A 14,804-nucleotide genomic window follows, 5' to 3' on the forward strand; every position below is an offset into this window, starting at 1 on the left:
AAGCTACTTTCTTCACTCCTTCCAAAACACCGTTCTCCTTCTATAGTTTAGCTTTGCTCCTAGAAGTAAGAAATCAATTCAGCCTCCTTATTAATTCCTACTTTTGCCCTTTTGCAGAGAATACTAGCAAATAGGTTGATAATTCAAGTAACATCATTTCCTCAGAACATGTGCACACTACCCTAAGAAACATACTGAAAATGTATTTCCCATATTGAATCTGAAAAACAGTCACCACCAAAATGCTGGCCTGTAGCAGGCTATGTCAGTGCTGACTACAGTGTGTGACGTGTTGGAAAACAACCCTAGCAGGGCCTAAAAAGCAAATTCTGTGTGCTTACGGATCAGTTCTTTGCTTTTTCTCATCCACAATGGCCAGGTTTCTGCAACTCTTCACCAGGATGTTGAGAGCACCTGTTTTGTAGCTGTAGTTGATTTGGAGAAGGATTTCACCACTGACCTTCACGTTGCTATAGTCACCAGTTTCACTGTATACGCTCAGCATGCTGTTGATGCTGGTCTGGAGGGGGAGAGAAAAAGGACTTAGAAGCTTAAACAAAGTACATTTTCCAGAATCTGTCTTTCATGAGGTCACAGATACTGCCTCACTTGTTGAGTCTTGCTTTGAAAAGAGACAGAAGAAAGAAAGGAATACCACTGGTTTATATTTGATGTAAAGGGAATAAGAACTATCACTAATACTAGCTTATATGTCTAGACAGTGGATTTTTTTTTTTTTACACAAAAGACTCAAACTTGTTTATAAACATGACTAAATGCAAATTATCACCATTGAATTCATGCATGAACATAGAGCAGTCAATCTACATCAACAGTAAGCTCAAGTAGGTTCCAAGCAGATAAAAAATCAACTCTTGGGCTCAGCTGTCCACCTAATTCTTATTGAATATCATGAGATAACTGCTGACAGATCTGCTAGAAAAACCTCTGTGGATGATTCCTTAATGAAAATGGTATAAAAATGCACTAGATAGAAGTGACTCCAACCTCTCATTTTAAGTTCTAAAAGAATGAGTAAAATTCAATACCTACCATTAGTGCAATTTTCCTAAAGCCAAATAAAGTTTAGCAAAAATCCTACAAAATTTTCCACCGTGTAATATATCACACCCTGATCTCTTTCTTTTCTTTTGCTGCTGCCCTATGGAATACTGCAACGAGAATATCCTCCTCCAAAAGATTTCACTTAGAAAAGAACTAAATGCTTTTAAACAAAATTGGAGCAACATGCAAAGACATTCTCAGAAGAAAACATTTGACAGATTTCTAGTCTTTGAATAAGATCACTCAAAGAGATGCATAACCATCTAAATCCCACTACATAAGGACTTTGCAAGACATACAGATACAGCTTTCAATTGAGAAGGGAAAAAAAAGAGAGAAATCTTCAAAGTAAGTTAAGCAGAGCACTGTGGAGAACTCACAGTATCACCGTCTGTTTCAGGCACATTTAAGTAGTTCCATTTTCTGTCAGAGCCTTCTGGGAAGTTCTTCAAAGAAAGCAGTGCAAAAGGTCAACAGAAAAGAGCATTAGATAGCTGCAGTAGGAAAGAATAAATGCAGTGATAATGCATTACCTACACAGACAGGTAAATACAGCTCACATCGCAAAGCCACAGCAAGAAAGAAGGAAAAGACATCACCAAATCAGAGACATGCAAAGTGTTTTCCAAATACTTCAAGTGCTGAAGGGCACGTGGCTCAAGGAAATTAAATAGAAATGAAGTTATCTGCTGTTTCAGAAAGAAAAAAATCTAGATTCGTATCAGATTGTACTTGGATGTGCACCAGTTACATCTTTGTGAACTCAGTTCTTACTTAAGCTAGTCGAAAGGTGAGGATTTGTGCACTGCAGCACTGGTGCCTTTGTAAAAAAAAAATGCAGTTTCTCTGTGGAGTTTGTAAGTACAGATGGAAAAAAAATATGCATAAATGTTTAAACATCACTGGGGGAAAAAAATACAGTTATAGAATACTGGGGAAAACACTTCCCTGTGTCTGCTTATTTGAGCAATATCTGAAAGTCTCAACAATGAATTCATGGGAAACTGCATCCTTCCCTAGCAGCTACGGGGAGGAACAGAGTCAAGGAGGAGAAGAAACATAAAAAGAAAATAACCACCCATGTGCCCATCTCAAAAATCTAATAAGGTTACACCAATGTGGCCAGAGGGAATATCTGTTCTCTTGAACCCAAATACACCTTTTCTTGATCTTTAGGTACATTGGCAGCAAGGGAAAAACAACTGGGAAAACAAATAAAGAAACAATCTTAAACACATAGATGACCTTAAAATTTATGCAGATGCAATTTCTGAACTGCTCAGAAGCCACAAATAAAACATTCAGTGGAAGCATACGACATATTTGTCTTCTTTCTGCACAGATTCTGCTCTGTGGAAATTACAACAGCCTTTACATACGCTAAATGCAATGTCCCTAAGAAATCTAATCATTTTCCAGTTGCATAAGTAGTAAACAACCACTGCATATGGAGGTTGCTTAGCCTCATTTTAGCGCATCACTATGAACTACACTTGTTCTGAATCTTATCTTACTGGAGCAGGAAGGCACAGGAACAACTCAGTCTTAATGACGTGATAGGTCTTGACAACAACACATTGACGTCTTTAGGAAAGGAATCAGTGAAGGATGCAGGAAAGACTAAATAAACTGTTCGTGTATTAGTTTTGGAAAAACAGAAAGAAAACACCATAATGCTGAGCTACAATTCCTGTTTAATGCCACTTTTCATTCCTATTTTCACTCACCCATCATATAAGTAGATATAAAGCATTTTTACCCTCTGAAATATTTATTTTCTGTTATCTCAAATGCTTAGTATTAGAGTACCCTTGCTGTACTTTTAATTCTCGTATCTAAAAAAATGCACTTGAAGCCTAATGTTCACTAACAACATTACTGCAATGTGACATAATAATAGTATGTAGTCATTTGACAGACAAGCTAAATACAGGGAAAAAAAACTGTATGAGGCAGAAGGCTCAAAGGCATATAATAAGAAGAGTAAAGGAAAAAAACATACGAGAGAGAATGAATGTTAATAACTAATAACACAAACACAAAGAAGCCACAATAAACCTGTAATACTGACATGCTTTTCAAGGGAGTAGTAGCTTGCCTTTCAAAATTTCTCCATTAGCATTGCATGCAGTAACATTAACAATCATCTCAGGGTGAATACAAAGAAATAAGAGCACTGAGATGTGAGATCACCTCAAACCTACAGCAGCAGCAGAGCTGCCCTCTGCTTAGAAAAAGGTCAAAATGGAATCTACATGAAGTGGATGAAACCAATGTACAGGCAGAATACTGCCTACAGAACACAGAGGGAAGGACCTCTAAATACAGTTCCTCAGCTAATGGGATGAATTGAGAAAGCACTTAAGTGCTTGCAACCTTCCTACCAATATTCAGAGGAAAGAAAAACAATTCTGCCTGTAAAATCATTGGGCCAGCAAGGATTGGAGACAGTGAGTCATAGTCAGCCTCAGAGAAGTAGGTTTTATTAGACCAATATCAAACAAGCCACATTTCCTCAGGTCTGATTTGGTGTGATGTGCCACACGTCGCTGTTGTAGCTGTTTCTGCAAATCACACAAATTAAAAGTGAAAAAAAGGTCTGGATATGGACGGAGCTGAGATACCAAAATGTTCTCCAGGGACACTTCTCTCAGACCTTTGTTGTCCTCACATAAGCCAAGTTTGGGTTCAGCCAACACCGTCTCTTTGTGATCAAGAACTTAAATGTGTATTCCCACAACTCTGCCTGCAAGAAGACTAATGGGAATACAGTCTGAAAAGAACAGTTCATCAATCAGTGTCATGGACCATATTTTCTCTTTCCTTTTAGCATAAGACTCCCCAGCTCTCCATTCTCTTCAACTCTCTCACCTTCTGCCTGTTGTTTTTTTGCAGTCTACTGTTATCCTGTATGCTGACCAGAGCTACTGTCAGCACAAGGCACGAAAAACAGTGGCTAGATAATGCTCCAAGACATTACTAGAGATGAGATGCACACATCCTGAGTGTCAGATACCAGTAATGTGGTACACACTACATATTTATAAACTAGACACGTTAAAGACTATTCATATTAACTGTTCTCTATCCCAGTGAATAACTGACAGGAAAAAGAGCTGCATAAGACTTGTTATGCTAATTCTGTAGCATACCAAGCATATGTAACAACCTGAAAATGCAACCATTCTTTCAAAACCAACAGCAAGTTGCAACAGATAACCATGAGACTCAAACATCTGATTTACATTATATAGTTCGTGGGCATAATTGACACAAAAAAAAAAATTACCACAGTTATTTTAGGAGGTAGAAAAGCTGACACCCACCAGAACCCTCCAAATATCTCCTTCCTCACTGTAAAAATAAATACTTCTTGAGATTGAGGTGGCGTAACAGTCCTGTCACGGAGAATGGAAGGATGAATGTTTGTGTCCCAAGAATCTTAGCATTCAGAAAGCAGAATAAGATGGAAGAACACACCACCACTTTGTTCTAGTTATTTCAAACAAATTATATGCTCCTCTGGAAAGCTGAGTAGCCACATGCTGCAAACATCTGTGTCTTGCCTTCCCCAGATATTAGTTTGGCAGTAACCTGAATGTGTGGACAAATATGTTGATGAATAAAGATTGTCTCTTCCCACTTGTGCTGCAGAGATCAATGTTTTAGCTCTGAACAGAAGTAAAATCTTAATAGTCAGAAAACCCTATCTAAAAGCCAAAGGATGTTCCTCAACTGTAGGATGAAATGGCCAGGAAAACTACTAAAATATAAAGCAGAATGCTTATAAGTGGTACGATGTTTATCTCCATTTTAAAGGAATAATGGTCTGATATGAAAGGAAAAAAGCGTATTTTCTACTCAAGATCTTACTCTTGATAATCCACTTGTCAGATGTCCACGTTTCCTTGAATAACGAGAGGCCACAATGTCATCAATATCTTCTTCTGTTTCATCCAGATAATCCTAAATGACAAAGAAACAGGCAATTCAGTCATTGTATTCTCCACTGTATTTGATCAGCCTCTGTCCCCTGACGTTTCACATATTTTCTACCTTGGGAAGATGGTACAGGATACATTTAGAATTCTAATCTCCAGAGGAATTTTGACAAACATCTTCCACGTTTTTGCATAGGTACACAGCAAAAAAGAAAAGAGGTCATTACATTTCAGGTTTCAATTACTTAAAAAATGAAAAAAATGACACACACACTCGCTATCTTATTCTGTAGATAAATAATTTTGCATTGTCAATAACTGTTCATATTAAAAAAAAATCTTTGCATTAAAATCATGCACTATTGCAACAATAATCATAAAAATCATGAAGAAATCATCAGTTGCACGCCTTCATATATATATATACGGATGAATTCTAATAAGCAAGACTGAAATCTAACATCCTTAGTTCATATCCATGAAAAAAAATATATATTATTTTTTAAATACAGCAATAAAGTAAAACCTAACAAGAAACTCAGTATCTGGCTGATAGTCCTAATAGGATTCTTAATCTGAAGCAAAAATTACAGGGAGAAAAAGTCATCTTCTATTCTATTCAGAGTAGCTGGGAAATTTCAAGGATCTCCTTAAGCCTCATGGCAGGTGTTCTATCTTAATGGAAGCCAAATGTACAAATCCTTCATATCTGCTTTGCAACTATACAGGGCTCATGTGGCAACCTACCTCACTGTTGCACAATCATTATCTCCTAAACTAAATAGAGATCACACAGACTTCTATCCTAATTAGGAAAAGGCAGAAAAAAATATGCTGCTGGAGAGTTGAACTGTCACTGTTTATTTAAAGATCTGCAAAGTGTTCATTATTAGCATGCACAAAACTACCTGTTACTTCTCTAATTCTTTGCTCCAGTTACTGAAATAAATCAGCTGAAAGCAATGCAAAATTTTCTGTTACTACTTTCCAACCGCAATCGTGCATGTTTAATGTTGAGCAAAGGGAAATGAGGACAAGCCATCACTTTATTCAGGACCAAAATTTACATACTGAAGCAAAAAAAAACCCTCTTAGCTTCATGTTTTTACAATGAGCCTCCTCTGATGGTGTGTTTCCTTCCTGTTCTATTCGGATTCCGCTGCAGAACAAAACGCCATAGATACTTCATATTGTAAAGAAAATGTCCATAGAGACCCAGGCACAACACAGTACACTATTCTCATGAGAAAGACTGTTGAATCCTTCAAAAGTAAATACATTAATTGATTAAAAAAAATAAAATAAAAAAGCACTCTTCACTTCTACTCTCCTTATTGACTTGAGAATTCAAGTGACACAAGTATATGAAAATGACACCGGTAAGGTGTTCTTCCAGCCAATGCATCAGAAAGAAGCAATTCAGGTAATACATCCCAACTCTTTCCTTCATACTGTTGTATACACATACGTGGAGTTAAAAATCAAGTGCTGCATTTTGATTGGTGAGTAATTAAACACAGGACAAATTAAAGTGAGGTATCATCTTCACAGTGGGATGTTTATGGTTTAGGCACTCAAGTGTTGACAGTGCTTCTGTGACAGGGAGTTGTAGAATCACAGAGTACCCTGAGTTGGGAGGGATCCATAAGGATCACCAAGGCCAACTCCCGGCTCCACACAGCACCACCTAAAATTCAAACTCTATGACTGAGAGCGCTGAGTCCTAACGATAAGTAGGTGATCATCAATTTTGGTCTGCAAGCGTATATAGAAATTTAAAACAAATGGTTACCATTTAACATAAACACTTAATTCCTTTTTCACTACAACAATTATGTTTCTCAGTAGGTGTGACAGAACAGTAGCTACATAATTGCTTAGTGTTATTAGCTTATATAAGCTTATTAAAGTTAGAGCTGGAAGGACATTAATCTCACGGTCTCCAGTGGGGGTTATAAAATGCACATTATCCAATGCCTTCTAATAAAGCAGCTGAGCATGTAATGAACGCTACTTTGTCAGGAATTCAACACACACCTCTCAAGATAAGGTGCACGCACAGCTGAGTGCAGCACTATGTGTTTAACTGGTTCCTTGAAGAATACCTCCCACAGCATGCAGCTTTCTGGGGGTCGTCCCTTCCCACTTTCAAGAGCAAGAAGGAAAATACCACTCAATCTTCATCTCTCCGTATATGTAAGTGGTGCTATTAATAAAGCTGGGAGCAGAGCAGCTAAAATCCTTTTTCCACCTTTCCAGCTGGCAATCTGCTTATCTTATTAATGAATAACATCTCCCACACCACTACTGTCAGTTCCCATCACATACAAGAGACTAAAGGACCTCAGCTAGGTCCACCAGCCAGCCAAGAGGAAGGAAGTCATAATTCTTCACAGACTGAAGGAACCGTTGTTATTTTCATCAGATATTCTTATTTTTGTCTCTTATATCAAGCACCACAAAACTAAACTCCAGCAGGAGTATAACCTTCATCTCAAAACACAGCATTCATATGCAGTGTAAGGCAAGACAGTGAAGTAGTCCCATGAGTCAAACTACCCTAAAAAATATGCTGAGATGTAATCTGACATTTTATTTAGAGTCAGCAAAAACTCCCTTCTGTAAACAAGGAAGGCAAAAATCAAATAACTAAAAACTACTCTGGACATGACATTTCTGGTGCATGCCTTAAAGAAATTCCCAAGTGACAACTATCATACCCCATACAACTAGAAACCAACACAAAATATTTAAAGCTCTTATTTTCTTATTTTATTGTTTTCTTCTGCCATCTTTTCCAACTTCTAAATCAAGAACATACCCTTTTTCTTCACTAAAATTAATTTTTTAAATTAATTTTTGAAGCCATATTTCAGCATAAATCTGATGCATAGAAATGGCTTGTTATTTCCTAAATGATTCATCCAAACAAAGTAATGCTGCAGGCAAATTCACTAGGTGGTTACAATCCAAGAAACAGACGAGAATCCTGACATGCTGTTTTCCACAAATCCCCAGCTATCATTACAAGAAAGAGAGACATCTCCCATGGCCAATGCCCCTGTGAAAAGAGCAGATGGTAGGAAAATATTATGGCAATAGACAAAACATCACTGTTGCAGCAGGTAATGTTTTTTTTTCTCTCTTCTTTTCTTTTCTATCTTTTTTTTTTCCAGGCTAACCACTTGCATTTGAAAACCTCAAAACAAACTATGATTAGATGAAAAAATGTTCAAATTACTCTTTTCCTCATGCATACCCAAAAAGCTGGGATTTTTTTTTTTCTTTTCATGGCATTGATGCACATCTGCAACTTGTGTGTCTGTCTTGAACACATGCATAATATGAGAGGGATGTTGGCTATCACATCGGGAAAGGCAGCCCTTACAGAACACACAAAAAGAGGTATATAGATGTATGGAAGAAACTGATGAAGTGGAAGAAGAGACTGGCAAAAGTGGTGGGAAAGATAAGGAGGGCTTCATCTTCCAAAGAAGTAGGGCAAAAGCCAGAAGCAGATAAAGATTACAAATTTTAAACTATAGTATTTTGCAGCATAAAAATTAAAATGTAAGGAAGTAGGAGTTAACAGCACTTTGGAGTATCCATAATCTAGTGCCTGAAATTCAGTTTTATTCACCTGAAAACTCAAGAAGTAGTAAATTAATAGCAAACTGTTATTCACTGGAATCATTCTACAGCCAACAGACTAAAGTAAAATGAAGACGTTTAAAAACTCATTAAAACCCCTCAACTTACATTTTGTGTCACTTACACGGGCAGTGCTGATTTTCTAAGACAGAGCAAACATGATTTCTTGCCAGATAAACATTCACATGTTTACAACTCACCAGCTCCTCATCTAAGGTGCTAGGTACAGATTTGCTTCTTATGCTCAAGGTATCCTGTTTTCCTTCAGAGAAAGATTCACTCAAATCTATCTCAGATCGGCTACGGTCTAGAAAACGAAAATAACAAAACATTTCATCACAATTTTGTGTAAAGAACAGTGCCTCTTTTGCCTTGCTACTAGGTGCTGTCTCAGACTTTTTCTTAAAGGAAAAATGTTAAATTTGCATTTCTGTACATATTGGTCACAAAGTCTATGACAAATCACCATCAAAATGAAAAACAGAAAAATGTGTCTTATGGTGATATTTGGCCTTCTGGCCAGCATTTTTTAACATGCACTTTTTATCTGATGTAACTGTCTCCTGTGGATGACATGACAGATCAAGCCTTTGACTTTGTGTGTTAGACCTATAGCCTTGGAATATTGCAAAACTTGGAGTCCAAGCATTTGTAGAGATGATCACACCACCTACCATGACCAAACTCCCTTCAGCACCTCCTTCAGATTTAAGCAGCCCGAGATACAGCCGGGCACAGAAAGCATGTCTGCCATCACTGTGCAGAAGGGGTCAAAGTGAATAAGTCTCAAACTCTATATTTTTTTCATTCCCAGAAGATTCTCATTCCTTCTTTAAAGGCACAAGAAATATTGGATATCTTAGAGAAATATTTTCTTAGTCCTCCCCATTAAATATTTTGTGCCAGTGCTCGATAAATTGAGAAAAAAAGTGAAGGAATACTTCTACATCCTGCAGCTAAGAATCTGTAAAGTTTTCAGCTATCCATCCTCTTCCTGGGCTACAGCTGATGTGACAGGAAAGGTCTGCATTCTGAGCTTATACCAGAGAATCACAGAACAGTTTGGGTTGAAGGAACCTCAGAGCCCACACTGCCCCAACCGCAGCCGTGGGCAGGGCTGCCCGCCACCAGCTCAGGCTGCCCAGAGCCCCATCCAACCTGGCCTTGAGCACCTCCAGGGATGGGGCACCACAGCTTCTCTGGGCAGCTGTGCCAGCAGCCTCTGAAATCCCCCAGAAATAAGACAATAAAGAGTCTGAGGGATGTTCCCATGCTGCCTGCAGTTTTACTCAGCATTTATCTACTTTGGTAACACGAGCCCCAGCTCTTAAATGCTCAGAAAGCCTTTAATTTGCAAGGCAGCAGAAGCAAGAGAAAGAGCGTTCTCAGAAAGAAAATAGTAGCCAGGAATGTCTCAGCCAGGAATTGCATAATGCAGTATTCTCAAAGAAACCCTGATGCTCTCAAGGGGAAAAAAATCTATGGTGAAGACTGTAACTCCTTTGATTGGCTCAGTGGGACATGTCACTAGGTTTCTGCTTTGGGCTAAATTCAGATGAAAGAGAGTGAGCCCTGTGCTGTTCTTCAGAGAGAAACCTGTGAATCTGAACCCACTCTTAACCTGTAAGAAGCTGAGTAAAAGGCACAAGAGTGCAGGGCACATCTGCCTCCTGTTTCAGGTAGGAAAGGAGGATCTCCACTCACTGCTGCAAAGAGGCTCTGACAGCATCTTCCTGTGCAAGCCTCATTTACCTAGCAGTCTCCAATGAAATGAGGTAAATCACAGCTAAACCAATTGACTCAGTGCACCATGTATAGAAACCGAAATGACATGACAGCTGTAAGGGACTTGTTCTCTGACAGCTCATTGTTTCTCAGTGCTGTTTGTATCTGGGCAAAGAGGGTGTGAAATATAATTGAAGAAGCATGGCAGTATCTTATACAGATAGCTCACAGATAGTCTTTTATATAGGTGACCACACAGGGAATGATTTAACAATGTGAAATTGTGAATAAAATCTTGTAACAAGTCCAAGAGTATATCATTTGCCAGTAAGGATTACCATATTTTCAAACATGAAACTTATTAAGTGGCATAAATTTAGTTAGTAAAAAGATGAATTTGTAGAATGAACATCAACAAGTACAAGACTCTTATACCTGATCTTCTGATGCGCACTAAAAACAGAAAGCACAAACCTACAATAGCCATAATCTTCTAATGATAACAGCCAGCAGAAAAAAAGACAACTTAATACTTGCCCGATGACAAAGACACTCTAGAAACCGCAATGGAAGGTGTTCCAGATGCTTTCCTACGGTGCTTCTTTACTAAATCTTCAGGTACACTTTCACTTGCTGGAATAATCATGCCATTTTCTGAGTCAGCATCCTGCCCAGTAAGAAAAAAGCACATCCCAGAAATACAAAAATTGACTTACCACCAGTCTACAGAAGCACCATTTCTGTTAATTTCCAGAAATCCAAAGCTTCTTTAGCACCTGGACTATAACTGAATATATTTAGTTTACTATTTAATCTGTGCTCCTCGGTGCAGATCATGCATAAAATTTGCAAAAGGTTACAATTCATGCGTATAGTCTGAGCTCGCAACTGAAAAATTAGAGTAATACATCAGGAGTGAGGAAAGGAAAGTAAAAAAAAAAAAAATTATTTATTTAATTTCTAGGCTAAATTAGCATTGAATAGTTTGGTTTTATACCAGCATAATTTAAGTCAGGTTAAAACTAAATGGACTTGAACTAATTAAATTAGGATAGCATAATTCCTTAAATAAAGCTCGTATGCTTGATATTATCGTTTTTTTGCCTTCCTGTAAAAGAAATAACTAACAACATCAACTGCGTCCAAATTGAATGGATTTGTCTTTTTCAATCACATCTAATGCACTTGAAATAAAGTCAACCTGTGTGCCAGCAAGAATAAGACAAGTATTAACTTATTTACAGCACTCATAACTGGCCTTCCCAAACACTAATTCATCTTTATGAAAGATTATAAATTAGACAATGTATTTGGAAGCTGGAAAAAATGGATGTGTTCTCTCAATGAAATGGAGCTCAAAAGCTCATCTACTTCTTTCCAATGATAAAAAGAATTATCCCTGACTATAAATGTGACTTTCCTTCTATACAACTTGTGGCAACTTGGATCAACTTAGAATGATAGAAGCATTGAAGTTGGAAAAGACCTTTAGGATCATGTAGGCCAGCTGTCAACCCATCACCACCATGCCCACTGACTTAATGGAATAAGCCTGATTCCTTAAGAGGAGTGACCAAAACGAATGCAGGATGGTTGTCCCACCCAACGTACAGCCAAAAGCAGCCGTCTGACCAAGGAATGATGACAGCATTTGCTCCTTGGTGAGGTGAGCCAAATCCTGCTTATTGTGAAGCAGCCAAGGGTGCTGACTCAGACATGGCCATCTACATCTCCAGAGGCCAAATAACAGCAAGTAAGAGGAGTCCCAGATGTTTCATTTTGACAGCATCTAGCACACATTGTGTGCTATGACATAATTTATCAAATCCAGAAAAAAGTTAAAATAGTTACTGCCTGATTTTCTGCAAGTGCTGATTTTTTTCCTCAGAAGTCAGGGGGAGTGTGCTGGGTGTCCTGCATGCTGGAGAGTCACATCCTTAGCCCACGACACTTATTCAAGGCCCTACAGTGTCAAAACCATGTACACTCATCCCTTGTGCTTCCCACTTCAGAATCTGTAAGTCATTATGCAATTTGGGATATCAGCAGCAATTTTTAGACAGAGAAAGGCCTGCCAAACCAAAAACCACATCACTGATAGAGCATGACAAATCTTGCTCTAGTCGAGACCTTCACAGGTCCCAGCAGAATTATAGAAGAAACAAAATCTTCTCCGTTGGGCTTGTCCTTCCTGAGCTACAAATTGATCTAACAGAGCAGACACCAGCCAAGCCATTTTGCTCGGTGCCAGCTCTGTCTGGTGTCAGTTCAACATCAGGGAACTTACCCTGCTATAATCCACAGTCATGCTGCGTGTGCTCAGTGCTGGCGACCTCGGGAGGGAAGCTATGGAAGCAGTGCTTCTGTTTGCAGGGCCCACGGCCCCTCTCAGATGGCCTGCAGCTGCTTCTGTGTCACTGCTGTTCAGTGAAAGAGTGCTTCCTCTGGGAAGGAGATAAGAGTAAAAAAAGTGTTACTGCTTCCAGCAAACCACAGAATAAAATATCACTGATAACAGTTTATTAGAATTACACTGCTGTGGATGAACGGTGTCATCCACTGCAAGGAAACAGTCACCTGGAAAGACAAACATAAGCTGGAGTGAATCAATTATGTCATGCCTACACCTGTTTTCAGCACCTCTGCCAGAAGTGTGAATAGCCTGAGCAGGCGCTGTTTCTCCAGTTGCTGCATTGCCACATGTTGACGTGACAGTATATGGGCATCTCAGCAGAAGGTGTGATGCCTCCAGCGGGACTTCCCACACAGGGAATGAGCTGCTCCTCATTTTGAAGAAAAATTAACAGGATCTGACAGTTCTGACCACTTCTGCCAGCACTATCCCCAGGAACTCTAAAATCCTCAGCTGTGCATTCTCCTTCCTCTCCAGAAAAACAATTACCCTCTCTCCTGCTACAAGAGCGCCATCCTATTTATATAATGATAATGACTCGCGACCCAAGCCGGCAGATCATTCCAACCAGACTGAAAAGTGACAAAAATAATCTGAGGTCACCATACCCAATCGCTATCTAACGCTGCAACAGACAAGAGGGGGACATTTGGACATGGGACATTTTCTATTAGGAAATATTGATCACTCCATGTGTTAGAGTGCTAGGAAGGGTAAGCTGTTGTACTTTTTATTTTTATCACTTTTTAACTCTTGAAAGAATGAAAATGATTTTAAAATTTATGTTAATGTTTCCAGCCTAAGTCCTATATCCATTTGAAATTTGATTAGCAGCAAAAATCCAAGTTCCTGACTCATCTGCTCTTCCCTCTTTCCCTGCAAACATCAGTTCAGTCATTTTCATTTTCCTTCATAACCTAGGGAACTCTAACAGAGCCTTGCCAGGCAGTAACAGTTCTGCATACAGTCCTAGTTACTATTTCAAACAATTACTGGTAAAGAGCAATTGATGCAAGCACCACAGCCTTTTTCATGTGGTGCACCTTTTCCAGGTCACAGCCTGCAGAAAATGCAGCACCAGAGAACAGTGGTAGTGCAATTTTGCTGCAGAAAATGATTTTGGAACTTAAAGCATATTTTCAACTTGATTAATAAATTTAGATCTGCAAGCATCTTCATTGTGTACACATCTGAATTTCACCTCCATTTTAGCCTGCCATACCACGTCAGGGTAATTGCAGTAAAAATCTCTACAATAACAAAAAATTGTATCAGAACTACTGCTGAACTGAGAACAAATGCTCAACTACCCTAAGCAAGGAACACAGACCACACTGGTAGAGTTATTAAAAACAAGGAATAGAGAGGAAAACTCCAAAAACCAGGACTGCCTACTAATGTTACATGACAACAGTTTGTCCATTAGTGATCATACAGTAACCTTTTAAACAATTACCATTCCATTTCTTGTATCAACAATAGTAGATTATTCATAATAAACTCACTCTCACCCATGTGCACTTCATATAATCATGCTGCTACTTTTTAATCTGATGAATAAGTGATCAACAAACCCTAAAAAATGTGGTCTGGTTGAATTTTTGTCCAATCTGATCACATAAAGATGTGCCTTTGGTGCCATAAAGTCAGAAAATCAACGCATTTGGCTGTCATCTGTATTTTGTCAAAGCTCTTGTATTTCACTGCGCACTTAATTTCTAAACCTGCCATGGTTGGTTGCCAAACTGCACTGAGTAATATCAGTAAAAAATAAAATTTGATTTTTATTCTATGTCACATCACTTTTGATAGATTGCTTTAACTTTGTGTTATGAAAGCTCTTGTTACAGATTTTTTCCTCACTCTGTAAACTAATGTAAATCAACAGAAGCGTTCCAAAGTCACACAGGACTGGGAGAACAAAGATTTCAAAATGTGTTATGAGAGATTCTGTAGTCATCAGTCAAAACAAGCACTCACACACCAGATCATAGAATGGCTTGGGTTGG

General features: G+C 38.6%; 1 protein-coding gene across 4 annotated transcripts in view; it reads right to left on the minus strand.

Moving 5' to 3' along the window:
- SYTL5 (synaptotagmin like 5) overlaps positions 1-14,804 on the minus strand; it is a 78,373-nt gene that overhangs the window by 15,477 nt on the left and 48,092 nt on the right. For 2 of the 4 annotated variants that reach the window (XM_040665351.2, XM_003640483.6), the window contains exons 7-12: positions 12,670-12,826; positions 10,920-11,049; positions 8,858-8,964; positions 4,939-5,031; positions 1,446-1,511; positions 342-520 (exon numbers count right to left, since the gene is read on the minus strand). In XM_040665351.2, the coding sequence (XP_040521285.1) occupies positions 342-520; positions 1,446-1,511; positions 4,939-5,031; positions 8,858-8,964; positions 10,920-11,049; positions 12,670-12,826 (732 nt within the window). The remainder of the gene's footprint in view (positions 1-341; positions 521-1,445; positions 1,512-4,938; positions 5,032-8,857; positions 8,965-10,919; positions 11,050-12,669; positions 12,827-14,804) is intronic. The other 2 variants (XM_046911818.1, XM_004934619.5) reach the window with 1 other exon arrangement.

Source organism: Gallus gallus, chromosome 1 (genome assembly GCF_016699485.2).
Source record: "Gallus gallus isolate bGalGal1 chromosome 1, bGalGal1.mat.broiler.GRCg7b, whole genome shotgun sequence".
NCBI lineage: Eukaryota > Metazoa > Chordata > Aves > Galliformes > Phasianidae > Gallus > Gallus gallus.